The sequence below is a fragment of the Akebia trifoliata genome, chromosome 15, assembly GCF_017979445.1.
Source record: "Akebia trifoliata isolate Shusen 1 chromosome 15, ASM1797944v1, whole genome shotgun sequence".
NCBI lineage: Eukaryota > Viridiplantae > Streptophyta > Magnoliopsida > Ranunculales > Lardizabalaceae > Akebia > Akebia trifoliata.
This window is the reverse complement of record NC_141389.1, coordinates 1,304,184-1,321,113: the sequence shown is the minus strand read 5'-3', so window position 1 is coordinate 1,321,113 and position 16,930 is coordinate 1,304,184. Positions and strand designations below refer to the sequence as shown.

General features: G+C 32.5%; 1 protein-coding gene across 2 annotated transcripts; it reads left to right on the top strand.

Moving 5' to 3' along the window:
* Window positions 1-2,702: 2,702 nt before the first annotated feature.
* LOC147383806 (beta-glucosidase 13-like) lies at window positions 2,703-15,479 on the top strand. 2 transcript variants are annotated; one of them, XM_086424851.1, is made up of 13 exons: window positions 2,704-2,909; window positions 3,001-3,070; window positions 6,345-6,403; window positions 6,481-6,556; window positions 7,943-8,020; window positions 8,097-8,184; window positions 9,796-10,048; window positions 11,185-11,300; window positions 12,606-12,823; window positions 13,319-13,350; window positions 13,997-14,099; window positions 14,425-14,533; window positions 15,138-15,479. In XM_086424851.1, exons 1-13 carry the CDS (start codon window positions 2,727-2,729, stop codon window positions 15,304-15,306), a joined length of 1,554 nt encoding a protein of 517 aa, XP_086280977.1. In that variant the 5' UTR covers window positions 2,704-2,726; the 3' UTR covers window positions 15,307-15,479. The 2 variants fall into 2 exon arrangements, with proteins under 2 accessions (XP_086280978.1, XP_086280977.1); XM_086424852.1 differs by lacking the exons at window positions 13,319-13,350; window positions 13,997-14,099 and having other exon boundaries at window positions 2,703-2,909.
* The last annotated feature ends 1,451 nt before the right edge of the window (window positions 15,480-16,930 follow it).

Sequence of the window (16,930 nt, the reverse complement as noted above, 5' to 3'; positions counted from 1 at the left end):
TCAATGGGCACCCATTTACCTGATATACCCGAAATCGATTAATCGGTTTTTGGGTCCATTACGAGAGACCCGATTAATTTTCGAGTCGGTTATGGATAGTGATTTTAAAGACCCATTAAGAATTGGGTCACCACCACTAATACCCTTCGGATTAACATTCAACATCTTATCAAACAAATAACTAATTCTCAAGTCTCAACCCTTTCTATTTTCTAAACTTCTGTCCATATTCCCTTTTCTCCTTATCAATTTTCAACTTCAAAGAAGACCATGACTGCACTCACAGGCTTAAGTTAGATTTGTCTCATCTTTAATCCTTTGAAAGAATAAAACAAGACATTTAGGGTTTATTTGGCTACTACATAAATCATCTTATATATCTTGAATTGAATTTTCCTTGATCTTGTGATACTAAACCCTGAACTGGATTAGTTTATATGTTGTTTGTTTGACATTGTGCTTAAAATGGGTTTAGTTTGCTAGTAGTTTATCTAACACTGGTGCAAGTTTGTTCGAATATATAAAAAAATTCAGGACAGCAATACCCGGATGAAAATAAAAATATTACGGTGAAGGAGGTATGGAGCCAAGAGGGCTGGAATGTAACTAAACTTAGAGATCTAATTGAGGACGGCAATGCCGTGGAGGAGATTCTTGCTTCAAACATTCATCAAAGTAGTTATGATAGAACAGTCTGGATGGCGACAAAATCTGGCTTGTTTTCATCACGCTCGGCATGGGAATCATTGAGAGAAAGGGGTAATGCATCCCAAATCGACAAGACAATCTGGAAGGCTCAAGTACCTACCAAGATGAAGACTTTGTCGTGGAAGATCTATCATAAAGCGTGCCCGGTGGATCGAAATCGAAAAAAATGGGGTTATTCTATGGCTTCAAGATGTCCGTGTTGTGAAGGTGAGGAGGAATCTATTGAACACCTATTCTTTCAATGTTCTCTTTCAATTAAGGTGTGGAATTTTTTTAGTTGCCATTTCCTAGAAGAGCAATTCAACATGATGACGCCTAGATTACTTCTTAAATGGGGTCTATCAAGAAAATCGCAATTTGGAAGTGTCAAAGGAATGATTCCATGGGTAGTTTGCTGCAACATTTGGATAGCAAGAAATAGTTACATCTTTGAAAAAAATAAGCCCTCTATCGAGAGAGTTATAAATAGATTTCTGAAATGGTTAAAGGAACTCGAGGAGCATCTAGTTATTAATCTTCCTTCCTCAGATGATGAACTCAGAAAGCTTCAAGGCATTGGTATACATAGGAGATCGAATCCTTGTAGACATATAGTCAAAGTTTGCTGGAAAAAACCACATCCAGGTTGGTTTAAACTAAATACAGATGATGCGGCTAAGGGTAATCCAGGTCTTTCAGGAGGAGGCGCTATTCTTCGTGATGAACATGGAGAACTTGTGGCAGCAGGGCATTGGTTTTTTAGAGAAGCGACAAATAATATAGCTGAAATCTGTGCGTTGGTGGCTGCCTTGGAGAGCTTTGATTTAATTGGTAAAAAAATCGTTATTGAAATGGACTCAGCTATCATAGTGACGGGACTTGCAAATCAGGTCGTCTCTTGGAATCTAGATCAATGGGTGAATAAGGCTCAGACAATGCTATCGAAAATTGAAGTTACAGTAACACATGTTTGGAAAGAGGCAAATGATGTTGCAGACGCCCTTGCAGCTATAGTAGTTCTAGTCAACAATCATTGTTGTTCATCCAAGAAATAGATTTACCTCTAATTGTAAAAAAAACTTATATAGGAGATAAGCTCGATCTACCTCAATTCCGAGTTGTAAATCGTTAGGGTCTGCCCTATGTACAAACTTTTACTTATATAATATAATTCACCTTGCTTGCTTAGCAAAAAATAAAAACTAAAAAAATTCGTTCTTATATAAAGAATATTTCATATCCAAATGGCACATGATATTAAATCCCAAAATAAACATCTAAAAAATATCTGATACAAAAAACTTAAACAAAATTTACGAACCTTGATTTTGAACTTGAATCTTTACATCAATTTCTTGTTTTCTTTCACACTTTTTAAGTTCTATAAAAGAAAAATGATAATTGAGATATTTTAACTTTACAAGTTACAAAGTAGCGGTGTATTTATAAATAATAATTATGAGAAAAACCAATAAAATAAAAACAAAGGGGAAAAAACCTCAAAACTTTTAAAATTAGAGAAATAGGTTTAAAAAAAATGATATATTTAGAGATTGAAAAACCCTTTCACTACTAAGTTAGTAACAAAAGTTTCTTGACTGTGTCACCTTGTAGCATAAAAAACATGATCTGATTCCAATAGGAATGTAGAGGAATTTTTTTAAGAACTTTGAAAAAAGAAATTAAAAAAAGTTATTTTTCACCATTAAATTTTAATTTTTAATACGATAGTTTGGTGGTCATTCATTTTCAACACCATGGATATATCTAAAAAAAATATTTTTTTTCTTTCATATATATAGAGTAAATAAACGCGCTATTTTGACAAATAGTGCTGAATTTAATTTTTTTCAGCAATAAGCGCTGAAAAATAGCGCAAACAAACACTGTCTTAGTAGATTTTGAAAATTCTTTGGGGGCAGGTGGGGGGGACAATTTAATCATTTTCCTTTTTCTTTTATTTTTTTATTTTTTTTTTATATTGAAAAAAATGGTGTCTGGCTCTTTATATATAGTGGGAGAATAGAAGGTGATTAAGCATGAAGAGTTCAAAGTTGAAAAAAATTATGGGGATTCGAGTCAGTTTCTTGATGGTGTTCCTTGTATTGGTGGGTTCGTTGATTAGTACGGGAACCGTTGTAGCGGATCATAACTCCGTTCCGTTCAACAGGAGTAGCTTCCCACCTGGTTTTATTTTTGGGACAGCTTCATCTTCTTACCAGGTATGAGTTGTTGTTGTTGTGGAAGAATCTAGAATCTATTAAACACACACGTGTGGTGCTCTTATACTAGTACGTGTGTATGGTATTTCAGTATGAAGGTGCAGCCAATGAAGGTGGCAGAGGCCCAAGTATATGGGATACTTTCACTCATAAATATCCAGGTTTCTCTCTCTCTATGAATCAATTTTTATAAAAATCACGACATTTAAGAAGCGCTTTTTTACAATCCAGATGTTTTATATGTTTAATGAAAATCAGCTTCTGCATTCAAAATTGTGTTTGATTGACCATAATACCCTTTAATTAAGATGAGAAGTTCATCTTAAAAATAATATTTTTTTTTAAAAAGGTATTTTTTCCAGTCTAGATGTTAAGTAATAATGTTTGGTGAAAAGCAATTTTTTATCCAAAATTGTGTTTGATTGATCATAATACCCCCTTCTACATGAGAAGATGACTTCGTGTTATTTTCGATTCGTGTTGTGGATTGTAATAAATCTAATACTTTTTGGATTACAATATTTTCTATTCACTAATTTATAAAAATATGTGCTCTTTAGTTGAAGATGTAATTCAACAATTTCGTGTCGTTTTCGAATCGTGTTCATGGATCGTGATAGCTAGAATAACATCCCTTTGTTAGAATATTAGATATGAAGCATTGTAATAAGGTTTACTATGATAAATCAAATCATATTTTAACATTAAGTCTAATTAGTATGATTTGATCCGTTAGTAGTTGACAAATCCTAAAATATAATTTGATGTATTATAGTAAATCTTATTAGGCTCCATAACTAATACTCTAACGTATTTAACCATTTCTTCAAGAAAACTGGTTGTTTCAATAAAGTTTGTAAAATACATGGCGCGCCTGCTTTGTTATTTCCCCTATAATATTCCCTTTCTTTTTTAATTAATGCCTTCATTTCATGGTTCATATCATAGAAATCATGATTTTTTGACACACACACACACACACCTCTCTCAAAAAAAAAAAAAAATTGTGACACTCTTCCTGGCATGGCATATGTATAGAATCACATATTTTTTTCTCGAGATACATAATTATACAAATTTATGAAGATATGCAATTGTGTATCCCGAGAAAATCTATGCTCTATGCACATGCCACACCAGGAGAGTATGGGGAAGCATGTCAGAGGGGTGAGTCCGATTATCACAACTCAACATAAGGATACTTGGGTCTAGCACAATGTAGAGTATCATATCATTTTTGGGAAGGAGAATGGTCTCAAAGGTAGAGAGAGACCCAAAAAAAAAAGATGAAGTTTTAACTAATAATTTTAATTAATTTCTTTTAAAATTTAAATAAATTTTCTTTATTAATTGAGGTCAAAAGAAATTTCATATTATATGTATTATACAATCTCTTTAACAGATTTGAGCATGAGATCAGGTAACAAATAAAGTTATGCCGACACTTGTCGTCATATGAGATATAATTCTAGATACAGATGATGAAAGAGGATTGGTATTGTTGACTACTCAACATATAATAGGATATATCTTGACTTAGATGACAATCAGTTAGGGATGGTAATTCTAACAAGACTCGAAAGTGACACCAAGTTAGCGTGTGTTTTTGGGAGGCTATTATTGTTTTGGTCATAATCGTATCAACCAGTCTTACCAGATTATTAAACAAACGTGTTCGAGTTGGGGACATAAACTCATCTAATCCGTTTAATTATTGTGTCATTAAGTACTTGTCGTGCTGATCTACATACAATCTGATCTGTGTACAACTCATATAATTTTCTGCTTGTACGACTTGGCTTATGTTTTGTGTAATTTATATTGATAGTAGTTAGGTTGGTGGATACAGGTAGGTTATAATAGTCGTTGGGTTGTCATCGTTTTTGTATTTGTGTTTGGGTTGTAATCGTGTTGTGTTCACGAGTTATGCATGTAAACCTTGACACGACACGATCCAACCTGTTTGTTAAACAGGTTACCCGGACTATGTCCTGTTACATGTTCATTAAACAGCTTGGATTCGGATTAAAGATTTTGATACAATTATTATACGGGTCGGGTTCAAGCTGAGTAAATCTTTAGAATACCCATACGTCGGACTAGAGCTCTCAATGGATCATTTATGTGAACAAGGGGTAAATTCGGTGACAAGATCTGTCGAATTTACTTGGATTTAACCAAATTCAATGGATCTTAGTGTTGAATTTACCCCTTTTTTCGGCCTGACTTGTTGTCGGTCTGCTTTGGGATGTATTATTAGACCATTTAATTATAAGGCCAGTTCATCGTGCAACTATTATAATTTATGTATGTAGAAGAAAATTTGCGAGCCAACCAAATTCAAGTTCATCGTGCAACTATTATAATTTATGTATATAGAAGAAAATTTGTGAGCCAACCGAATTTAACCCAAATAACTATGGGTCAAGTTTGGTCAGCCAAGTTTCGAGGAAATAAAAAAAAGGTCAAGTCACGTGACTGACAAATAATTAAAAATTGTCATCCCTTAATATGAATCTTGATCCTTTATTTCATTTTGGTCTGCTTATCCTAAATTTTTGGAATAAGACTTTGTTGATGATGACTATAAACAAATTATCGAATAGAGGTGGTTTATTTTTCTAAATGTTGCAATTAGTCTATGGAGAGATTATTGACTTTTGTGATATATGTATATAATCTTATTAAGCTATTTGAATTTTACTTCTAAGGGAGTGAGAAATCTTCCTTTAGATTATGTCGTATGCAGAAAAAGTGAAGAAAAAATTGAATGATTAAAATATTATAAAGATATTTTGACCGTCGAAATAATATTGACACCATTGAAATGGTCAAAATTTGTGATATTTAGTGTACTTTGATGTTTATTATCAGAATTGTGACTGTCTTTAATTTGTACGCTCTCTAACCTGGTAGTTCATAAAATTATAAATTTTTATTTTTATGTATCTTGAAGTAAATGATCTACTATTCTATGAAGGAAACATACAAAGAGAATAAGATTATCATTATTCTTATTACAATAATAACCTCGATGGTAACATGGGTGAATGGGATAAAAAGAAAATAAAGAAAATTATTAAAACAGTTAAACTTCTTAAATCAGGTTCTCAAACCAATTAAGGATTGGAAAAGATCAAACGATTCAATACCAAACTCTTTCTAGTGGAACCTTCCAAGTTTTTAAAGAAAAATCACACGAGATTTTTGCAATATTGTGAAACTTATTGTTTCAAAGTGGCAAAAACTCTCACGAAATTTCCACTATGAAACCTCGAGAGACTTTAAACTTGTCTTCTGCGAGTCTATGACTTCTAATATTTTGCCAAAATTATTGAATCAATTATTTATAATATTTACGTACCCTTGAGACATTTGAATTTGAAAATGGAAAATTAAAATTACAACTTAAAGAGATAATTTATGGTGTGGTAGGCAAAATAAAGGATGGAAGTAATGGAGATGTAGCCATTGATTCTTATCATCGATACAAGGTATGTAGAGTTTGAGGTTTTTTTTATTTATTTTTATGAATTGGCTTTGTAATTAATAAATGTGTGGGATTTTATAGGAAGATGTAGGGATTATGAAGGAAATGAATTTGGATGCTTATAGATTCTCCATTTCTTGGTCCAGAATCTTACCGAGTAAGACACTCATCCTTTTTTTTAACTCAAAAATTGATCTCCACCATTGGATCTTTGAATTATTAATGCTAAACATAATAATTAAATAAATAAAAAATTCTATTTGCTTATCAATATTTTCTTATATGTAACAACCCAATTAACGAAATCATGTATTAAACACAAAATAAGTAGAAATTGGGCCCATCTGATCTACTTTTTTTAATTAGTAATTTCATTTATATATTGTAATCTATGATGTAGAACTCATCGAGTCGACTCCACTTGATTTTGGTTGGACTCGATATGAGAACTCAAACTAGTTGAGTCGAAATTTTGTCGAGTCATGAGACTCCATGTATATTTAGGTGGTGTTGGTTGTTTGCACTATTTTTTTAGCGTTTATTGCTAAAAAAATAAAAAACCAGCACTATTTTGTTATTAAATTTTTATGTTCAAGCGGTAAGTACTTCACTTTTTTCGGCATGGATAAGTATACCTTTCATTTATTTTGGTATGAATAAGTATGCCCTTATGCTTAAAAGGATATTACCTCTTATATTCCATAGATAAGTATATAAGCATCCCACATATTAATGAATCCATACTATAATCAAATTGTTTTGTTTTATATGGGTTAAAAGTTTTTGATTGAATTGATTTTTGGTGAGGATGATATCTACAATGAGGAAATCATCCTTATAAAAAATTAGTTCATTCCAAAACTTCTAACTCCATCAAAATCAATTCAAGAACTGTAAATCTTTCATAATTTTTTTTTTGAAAATCATATTTGACGTGGTTAGAAATTTCAGAATGGGCTAATTTTTGGTGATGATGATATCTAGACCATATAGACCATCCTCACCCAAAATTGGCTCATTCCAAAAACTTTAACTCATATAAGACAAAAAAAATTTGGCTATGATGTGGGTTGCCCGTATTAATTCATGGGATGCTTTTATAATTACATATCCTTCATTTCAATCGAAAATTATTCATCCAAAATTAAGTTCTTTTAATGTTGATTTCAAATTTTGGTGATTTGTATAGTATTGTTATTTTTAATTTGAAATTTGTGAGGTTTTAGAAATTAAAATTATTATTTGAAATTAAAATTTTGAATATTACTTATTATTTAAAAATGAATTCTATTTTAATTTTATAAGAAATAAAATATTTTATTATGTTTGATAAGAAATAAATATTTGAAACATGCAAACAATGTATAATATGATTGTAAGGGTAAAAAAGATAATTTATTAGTTTCAACAATGTGTAACAAACATGATTTTGCGAATTTAATGCTTAAATTCAGAGCTTATAAGTTTCAGTTAGCACCTATTTTTTTTAGTTTAACAAATAACACCATAGTTGATCTTTTTTTGAATATTTTAATTTTCTCAGATGGAAAGCTAAGTGGGGGAGTAAACGAAGAAGGCATTAAATATTACAACAATCTCATCAATGAGCTCCTATCCAACGGTCATCATTCAATCTCACACACTCATCTTTTGCTAACATGAGCCTATGTCTCTGATCTTCTGGTTATCATGCGCAGGTCTTCTGCCCTTTGTGACTCTCTTTCATTGGGATCTTCCCCAAGCTCTGGAAGACGAATATGGTGGTTTTTTAAGTCCACATGTCGCGTAAGTAACTTAACATAAACTAGTGATGGCTGTATACGGCGATGATACAGTGGATCAAAACCATCAAAAAGTGGACCCCATCTTAAAATTCAACCATCAAAAGGCTTAAATAAAAAATATATTTATTAAACAGTTTTTGCAGATGAGTTCGACTGGCCTTACAAATTAGTAAGGATTTCACCCTTGCTATGGGTCCTTGGGCTCAACTTATGGCAACCAAAACCATGATCTGATGCCTCAGTGTAGTAGATGATAAAATTCTATGAACTTTGAAAAAAGAAAAAAATATTCAAAAGAAATTATTTTCATTGTTGTATTTTAATTTTAAATTTGAGAGTTATAGGTGGAAGTTCGTAGCTGTCAATTTTCGAAACCTTGGTTCAAGATCAAAAGAATTTCTTTTTTAGAACAGAGTTTTTCCATGAAAACAAGAGAGTTGTGGTGTTGGATTGCCAAGGTGGCAATCCATTTGAGCAAAACGACCTTTAGTAGGCATAAAATCTTACTAAATTAGTAAGGAAAGTGTTAGTGTTTGAAGATTATATTTTAAAATCGTTTTGCAATTTTTATAATTAACGACCTTGATTATAAGGTGGCATGATTTTCGATTTTCTTGATTTTTACCATACTGACCCCATAGATTTGTTTCCTTTGGATAAACAACTGCAAATCCCCATAAAAGATGTATGGTTCTGTGTCCTGAGGAAACAGATCAATGGTTTCGTGTTCATGACATGTCAGTCGAGTATTGACCGAGTGAAGACTTTTTTTGTTAGAAAATCATCATTCATAATAAAATAGGTATTTTAGAAACATCTCCTGTAAAATTAGTGATATTAGGTTTACCCTCTTGCAAAATGCATTAGGTTTACCCCCTTGCCTGTAAGTCAACGATGTTTTTTTCTTGATGATTTATTTTGATATTTTAAAATTTTGATTTAGTAATTTAAGTATTTAAAGAGCATTTTGAAAAAAATATATCAAAATTAAAATTTCATCGTTAAATCATCAAGCATACGCAACGTTGACTTAAGGGTTAAGGGGTAAGCCTAATATTGCATTTTGCAATGGGGTAAATCTAATATCACCAATTTTACAGGAGGTGTTTCTGAAATACCCTAATAAAACTTCCACATTCACCTTTTCACCCTCTTATCCGTATATATTTTTTAAATATCGTGGGTATCCCCACCCTTCAGGTAGGACTATCTCGTGGTCACATGCACCGTCCCTTTGAAAAATCCTATGTGCAATAAGTTAAGTCAAGGGTCAACAGGATGTGGAGGGTGGCCCCAAGAAATTCATAGCTTCACGGGATTTCGAAAACTTGACCTACTCTTTGCTGAGGAGCCAACCCCTTGGGGTTACCCTCTTACTCATTTAAAAATGGTCAAACGTGACTAGTTAATTTCCAAACATTTCATTTCTAATAATAGTGTATTTATGATAGAATGTCATCTATGTGACATTAATGGCATTTTCAAACAACAATGCACATTACTTGATCTCTCTTCTTTCTTTCTTTTTCTTTTTTTCTATCTTTATTCACACATAAATTTTTTTTTTTTTTTTTTTTTGTTTTTAAATTGATCTATCTGGTTTGATATGCAGGGATGATTTCAAGGACTACGCAGAGCTGTGTTACAAGAAATTTGGTGATCGAGTGAAGCATTGGATCACCTTAAATGAACCATTAACCTTCTGCCAGGGAGGATACACCTTTGGCATCCATGCGCCCGGGCGATGCTCTAAATCTGTTGGAAATTGTAGCTCTGGCGATTCAGGGAGGGAGCCGTATTTGGTGGCCCACCACCAACTTTTGGCTCATGCCGCTGCCGTAAAAGTTTATAAGGAGAAATACCAGGTGAACATCAGATCATTTGCATGGTTGAGATTTTTCGAGTGTTGTTGATTGGATGACAAGATGTGTACAATCTTGTGTGCGTTTCTTGTACACAATATCATTATGATTAAACTACTTAGGGACTATTATATGGCTAAAATACTAAAGGGTCATTTACCAAAACATGTACTAAAAATTTTCAAAATGGCACACTATACATGTTAATTTCCAAATCGGTAATTTATCATCATTTTCAAAATTAAAATATTTTTGTTTGTGTGGAGAAAATTCACAATTTTATAAAACATAACTTATTTTAAACTGTTTCACTAAAATTAAGCGGGGAAAGTGTTTATTGTTTTGTAGAATAGATTTTTTCTTTTCACTTTAACGAAAATATTTTAATTTAAAAAAAAATTTAATTCACTAATTTCATGCAGTTTTGATAAATTTTCAATTTTACTTCATCGTTCTAGTAATTTTTTCCTAAACTTTGCACACCACGGGGTGGGGTCAGGGGCTAGGCAATCGCCAATTACCCCACCTAATGTGATGCACTTAGAAGAGTTAGATCAGAGTGGAAGTTTGCCTCTTACGTACCTAGTCTAGACATTTGTTGTCTCCCCCTTGCCAAAGGTTTCATTTGAGGTACACAACTCCATCCCAACTTTACTAAATCGAGAAACCATATCTTCTAGTATCCGATTGATAATTCTCGATCAATGTCTCCTTATGACAAAAAAGGTTTCAAGTCGTCTTCTTCTGAGTTCGATCACAATGTGTGGGTTGTCCAGAAGGGGTTGGCTCAATGGCAATTTTGGACTGATAAAAGGTTAATACCTGTAAGTCATGAGTTTGATGCTCAATATGAGTATTAATTCCTCAAGGGCTACCCGCAAGGGCACATCCTCACTTACCTAGCATATGTGATGTGTAGGCATTGCATGTGCCCTGAGACTAGTCCTGGGACAAGACCATGGTCTATGGACTGGGCAAAGATACAGGCTCGGTATGTTGTTTACGGCGATAGCCAGTTATAAAAATAAATAAAAAGTCATAAACAGGTGATGTTATCTAACTTCATATCTCGAGGAGCCAAATGTCAATATAATTAAGTGGGTGTTGTGTTATATTTCTTATCCCTATAATATGTGCAGGAGTCTCAAGGGGGGAAGATTGGAATTACATTGGTGTCTAGTTGGTTTGTTCCTTACTCCAATGCCAATGCTGACGATGATGCAGCTCAGCGAGCACTTGACTTCCAATTAGGATGGTGAGTAACCTCCGTTGCCCCACCAACTATTCACTATCACACACCAAAACACTTGAAGGGTCACAACTCACAATCCCTAGAATCATGAAAAACATTAATGATTAATATTTAATAATAAAAAATAAGAAATCCCAACATTGGAATATGAAAATATGAGAGCTACTATTGCCACTCCAACTTTTGCTAACCCACCTCAACTGTGTGCAATTCTTTGTTGATTTACATGGGAATTGGTGTGGCTTAGCAAAAGTTGGTGTGGCAATAGCATCTCTCTAAAATATATATCTCTAGGATATATCATATTTCCTAAAATCAAAGAAGACAAGGATTTCTAATAGAGAGAAAAAGAAAGAGGAATATATAGTAGATTATCTTTGAAGAAGAAGGAACACTATAAATAAATAAATAAAGTTTCTAAGGATTTTACGAAAAAGGAAAAAGAGGGTTAGGGTTACTAGGCAATAATTAGGACATGTAATTAAGCATCATTTTTTTATTTATTGAAGTGGAATAATTTCAATTGGTGGATCAAGAAATGAGATCTTTCTCACATAACATTTTCTTTAAAATCATAATGTTTGTTCAATTATTTCTACTCATATAATAAGGGGTCCCGTTCAGCACCCTAAGCTTTACCACACACTTTAACAAACGTGTTTTGTCTTACATGGGTTAGAAGTTTTGGAATCAGCTGATTTTTGGTGAGGATGATCTCTATGGTGAGGAGATCATCCTCACCAAAAATCAGCTCATTCCAAAACTTCTAACCCCATCAAAAATGATTTGCAAAAAATGGACGGTCCACAATTTTTCAACGTGTAAACATGGGGCTAAACATTTCAGAATGGGCTGATTTTTGGGGAGGATGATCTTCTAATCATAGAGATCATCCTCACCAAAAATCAGCCCATTCCAAAACTTCTAACCCATGTAGGACAAAAAACGTTTGTTAAAGTGTGTGGTAAAACTTAGGGTGCTGAACATTTCCCTATAATAAGAACCTATCTCAAGAAGGGTAGGTCAAGAGTTCAAAATCCCATAACAATGAATTCCTTGGGGCCACCCTCCAGGGTCAGGTTGACCCTCGACTCAACCGGTTGCAAGTAGGACTTTCCGAGGGGTCGGTGCGTGTAACCGTGGGACTACTCTCACCCGAAGTATGGGGATACCTGGAAAAAAAAATAAAAAATTCAATCCTTTTTTTTTTTTTTTTACTATGACAACCATTAATTTTTTGTAAACTTAAATAAAATCTCCAATTAAGTCAAAAGAAGGTGATCTAAGGCTTTCTTGTTATTTTTATAGGTTCATGGATCCTGTGACCAAAGGTGTCTATCCAAAAAGTATGCAACTGCTTGTTGGGAGTCGACTACCAAAATTTTCGAAAGAGCAATCAAGAGTGCTAAAAGGATCGATCGATTTTCTTGGATTGAATTACTACACTGCAAATTATGCAAGTAGTGTTCCCTTTAGTAATAATGTTGAAGTAAGCTATCTCACAGATTTCCGTGCTAATCTCACTGGTAAGTACAAATCTAACTTAATATATAATAGAATTTATATTGCCACACCAACTTTTATTATAATACACCAATTTTACAAAGAGAAATTTCCGTAAACATGCGTAACTTATGACGAAATTCTGATTCCGGTACATCGTCCATTTTAATTTCCAAAGCCATGTTTTCTAGCGAGATTGTTGCACTTTTATAATTAGCAATCTTGCTAATAAATTACCAGCGAGATCGCAAGTAATGTTAAAGTTAAATACCCTTGATATTTTTTAACTGCAAGATTCTTGGTAATTTATCAATGAGATATTGTTGATGATAAATATTTAAAAATATGTCTTTATATTTAAAAATTAAATATATTTTGACTCACTCAACTCGACTCATAAGTGCTGAGTTTGCTATATACATGCAAGTACTAAAGTTATATTGTCATTAATAGAATGTTTGTTTTATGTTTTAGTATGTAAAAGTAACTAATAAAACAATTGTATTTTGTTCTGGCAGGGGTGAGGAATGGTATCCCAATTGGTGTGAAGGTGAGAATTAATGAACTAAAATAAATAAATAAAAATACAAAACTAATAAAAGAATCTTAATAAGTAGAAGAAGTCGAAAAATAGACGTGTTAGTGTTACATGATTTCTTCGGATTTATACATATATGAATCCAAGGCTAGATCATCTTTTTTTTTTTTCCGAAAGAGTTGGGATGAGCTAGAAACGAACCTTGTTCCTTCATTCAATTCTCTCCAGAGCCACATCTTGTCTTTGAGTCAAAAAGCATCTATGGTTCCGACACACTTTCACGTGAGGATGTGCAATATGAGCTATAATCTTAAGGTCACTCCAGCATGACTCATCTCATAATGGACTAATTTTTGGTAAAAATGATCTTATACTGATCACATATACAATGGTCTTTTAAGTGCCAAATGATCATGAGTTGGACTGCATGAACCAATCAATGATAAAAATACTCATTGACTTGGCCGCTAAGACGCAATTAGGCTAAGACTTGAATCCAAATCATCTTAAATAATGTGTGCCTTGGATTCTGAATTTGAATTTTTATGACCAGGCCAGATTGGGTCTATATTAAACCTGGAACAACCTGGCCCATTGACACCCGGCCATAACCATATATATTTCTTCTTCTAAAATATAGTACTAAACGATTTTGCAGGCTGCTTCAGACTGGCTCTATGTGTATCCAAAAGGGATCCGAGATCTCCTCCTTTACATCAAGAAAAAATATAACAATCCAACCATTTACATTACCGAAAATGGTAAAAATTCGTATCTTTTACTATTAGAAAAAAGACTTTAGACATCAATTTCTTTTAAAAAAACGTCAATTTTGAATCTAAAGTGCATTTTTTGCAAGTGGAGGGATCACGGAAAAAAGTGCAAGATTTTAGACATCAATTTATGTTGAATCTTTTAATGTCGGTTTTGGAAAAATCGGTGTCTAAAAATCGCCTTTTACATGCACTTTTTTCATCTGAAGAATAAACATCACTCTTATAGACTTCCCTTTTTCTCATAGACATCATTTAAAAAGTGATATTTTGTGTTTTAATCCGAAATAATATATATTGAGTTCTTTTGCAGGTGTATCTGAGTTCAATAATGGTACATTGTCTCTAGAGGAAGCTTTGGAGGACAAAATGAGGATAGACTTCTACTATCACCATCTTTTGTTTGTTAATAAAGCTATCAAGTAAGTGTTGAACTTTTAAAAGGATACATATTAGAACCTCCCAAATTTAAAGTATTTTGATTTATTTCTTTTTTGATTAAGAAAAAGATTTAACTATTTTAGAGTTCTTTAATTTTTAACTTAGATTGATAAGGCACCTGATTATATTTTTGCATGGAGTCCAGATTGTTTGCACCTAGGGTGGAGATTGAAAACCCTCCTCCCGCACCTCACCATATACATGCCACATAAACCACAATTCAAGGAAATTTTAAAAATGAGATATTTTAGGCATTAATTCTTTGGCTTGTGACTTTCGTTATTACATGAAAAAGGGATAAATGATACACCAAGGTTTGTCGAATTTAGCAATAATCAACCGACCTTGGAGTTTAATTTACCCTTTTATCACATAGTGTAGTGGCATGTATTGAGGTGTGCAAGGAGGGTTTCAATCCTTCACTTTGGATATATAAGATCTTGCATGCCACAAGGAGGTGCACCCCATATACATAGGTGGTTCTTTTGGCCATGCAACCCATTCCCTCTCTCCGCTTATGTATATAAAGTGATGAAATCAATTATTATCGTAAAAATATATATGTAACTTTTCGGAATTTTACAGGAAAGGTGTCGATTTGAGGGGATATTTTGCATGGTCTCTGTTGGACAACTTCGAATGGGCGGATGGTTACACAGTTCGATTTGGTATCAACTACGTAGATTACAAAAATGGATTGAAGCGTTACCCCAAGCATTCCTCCCTATGGTTTAAGAAATTCCTTCAGAAATAAAACCAACTGGTTTTATTTATCATAATTCGTCTTAATTAAATAAATCGGTCAAGGGATATCTGTAATTGTTTCGCTTCTTTAGCTTACTGTCATGATAATTTATATGTAGAAAAACATGCATGTTGTGATATTTATTATAATAATGAGGCTCGATTATATGGACTTGAGCCGCTCGCTTGGAAATATTTCTTTCAAGAGTTCGAGTTTGATGTGACTTTTTTGCATTAAAAAAAAAAAATTTATATATATATAAAATGAGTAGAGATTATACCCTATTCTTAAATATAAAAAGCATATCTATATATATATATATATATATATATATATATAATGAATAGAGATTATACCCTATTCTTAAATATAAAAAGCATGATATGTAATATCTTGTCGAATGATGTTTAGGCATGTTAATCATATAGATTTAAATTTTGGCAGACTTATCATCTACACATAAAAATTAAACTTGATTGGTAATGACTTCAATCAAATCATTATATTTGATAGTTTTTCATAGTTAATCATTAGATACCCCATGTTTTCAAACAAATCGCGTGCTCCCTACAAATAATATTTGTATGAGAGACTAACATAAAATGACTTACGTGACTTGGTCTTCAATCTCTAGCTCAAACCCCTACTTGTTAAATTCTAGGGTAATTTTTTTTCCTATTTAATCTGTTTTCAATCTATGGGATTCAATGTTTGTTGAAAACTCTTAATTTTTCTAACAAAGTTATGTACTTTTTTACCTCTCCAAAAATCTTATTTTGTTCTTTATATTTGAAGGTTGAAGGAGATAAAATCTTACAATTAAAGTCATATTTACCTTAAAATATATCATCTTTAAGCTGTTAATTTCTAGGGTAACCTATATTTAAGTTATTTGAGTTCATTGTCAATATCTTGTAGGAACACTTGATTTTTCTACCCAAAAATCCATCATTCCTCTTCTCTGAAATTTTATCTTGGTTTTGACATAGGAAGGTCGAAGAAGATAGAAAATGACGGTAAAAAAAATTGAATAGGACTGGTTTTGGGAGAAAATATTTAGGGATTTTCGACCAAATGTTGAAGATGAGGGTATTTAAGTCATTTGTGTTCATCTAAGAGAAGAAGACCTAGGTAAGGGGGGCATGTCATCAGTTTGAAAACACAAAGACTATCTCTAATATTGATAAAAAGTGTAGGGGCATGTCTAAATCACCCGTAACATACACCAAACATATCTATCAAAAAAAAATAAAAGATACAAATACTATAAACAAAGCTTTAAATCGAAAGGAAATCAACAAGAGATTCTAATGGCACACCAAATTTTACTAACAATACACAACTCTTTTGGAAATTAATTGGTTGTTTACATATAGTTTTGTATTATAAATAAAAATTGGTGAGTTAATAAAAGTTCTCATAAGCAATTAACAAAGAAAAACATTTTCCTTACTGCCCTAGAAAAATTTTAACTCTTACTAAGAGTCCTTGGGCTCAAATGGATTACTATATCGGAAAGCCAACATCTTGTCCCTCTAGATTTCATGTAAAATTCATATCCAAAAAAAATAAAAAATGGGTTTAATCCAACGTTTTGAAAATCGATGACTACTAAACTTTCACAAAACTCTCA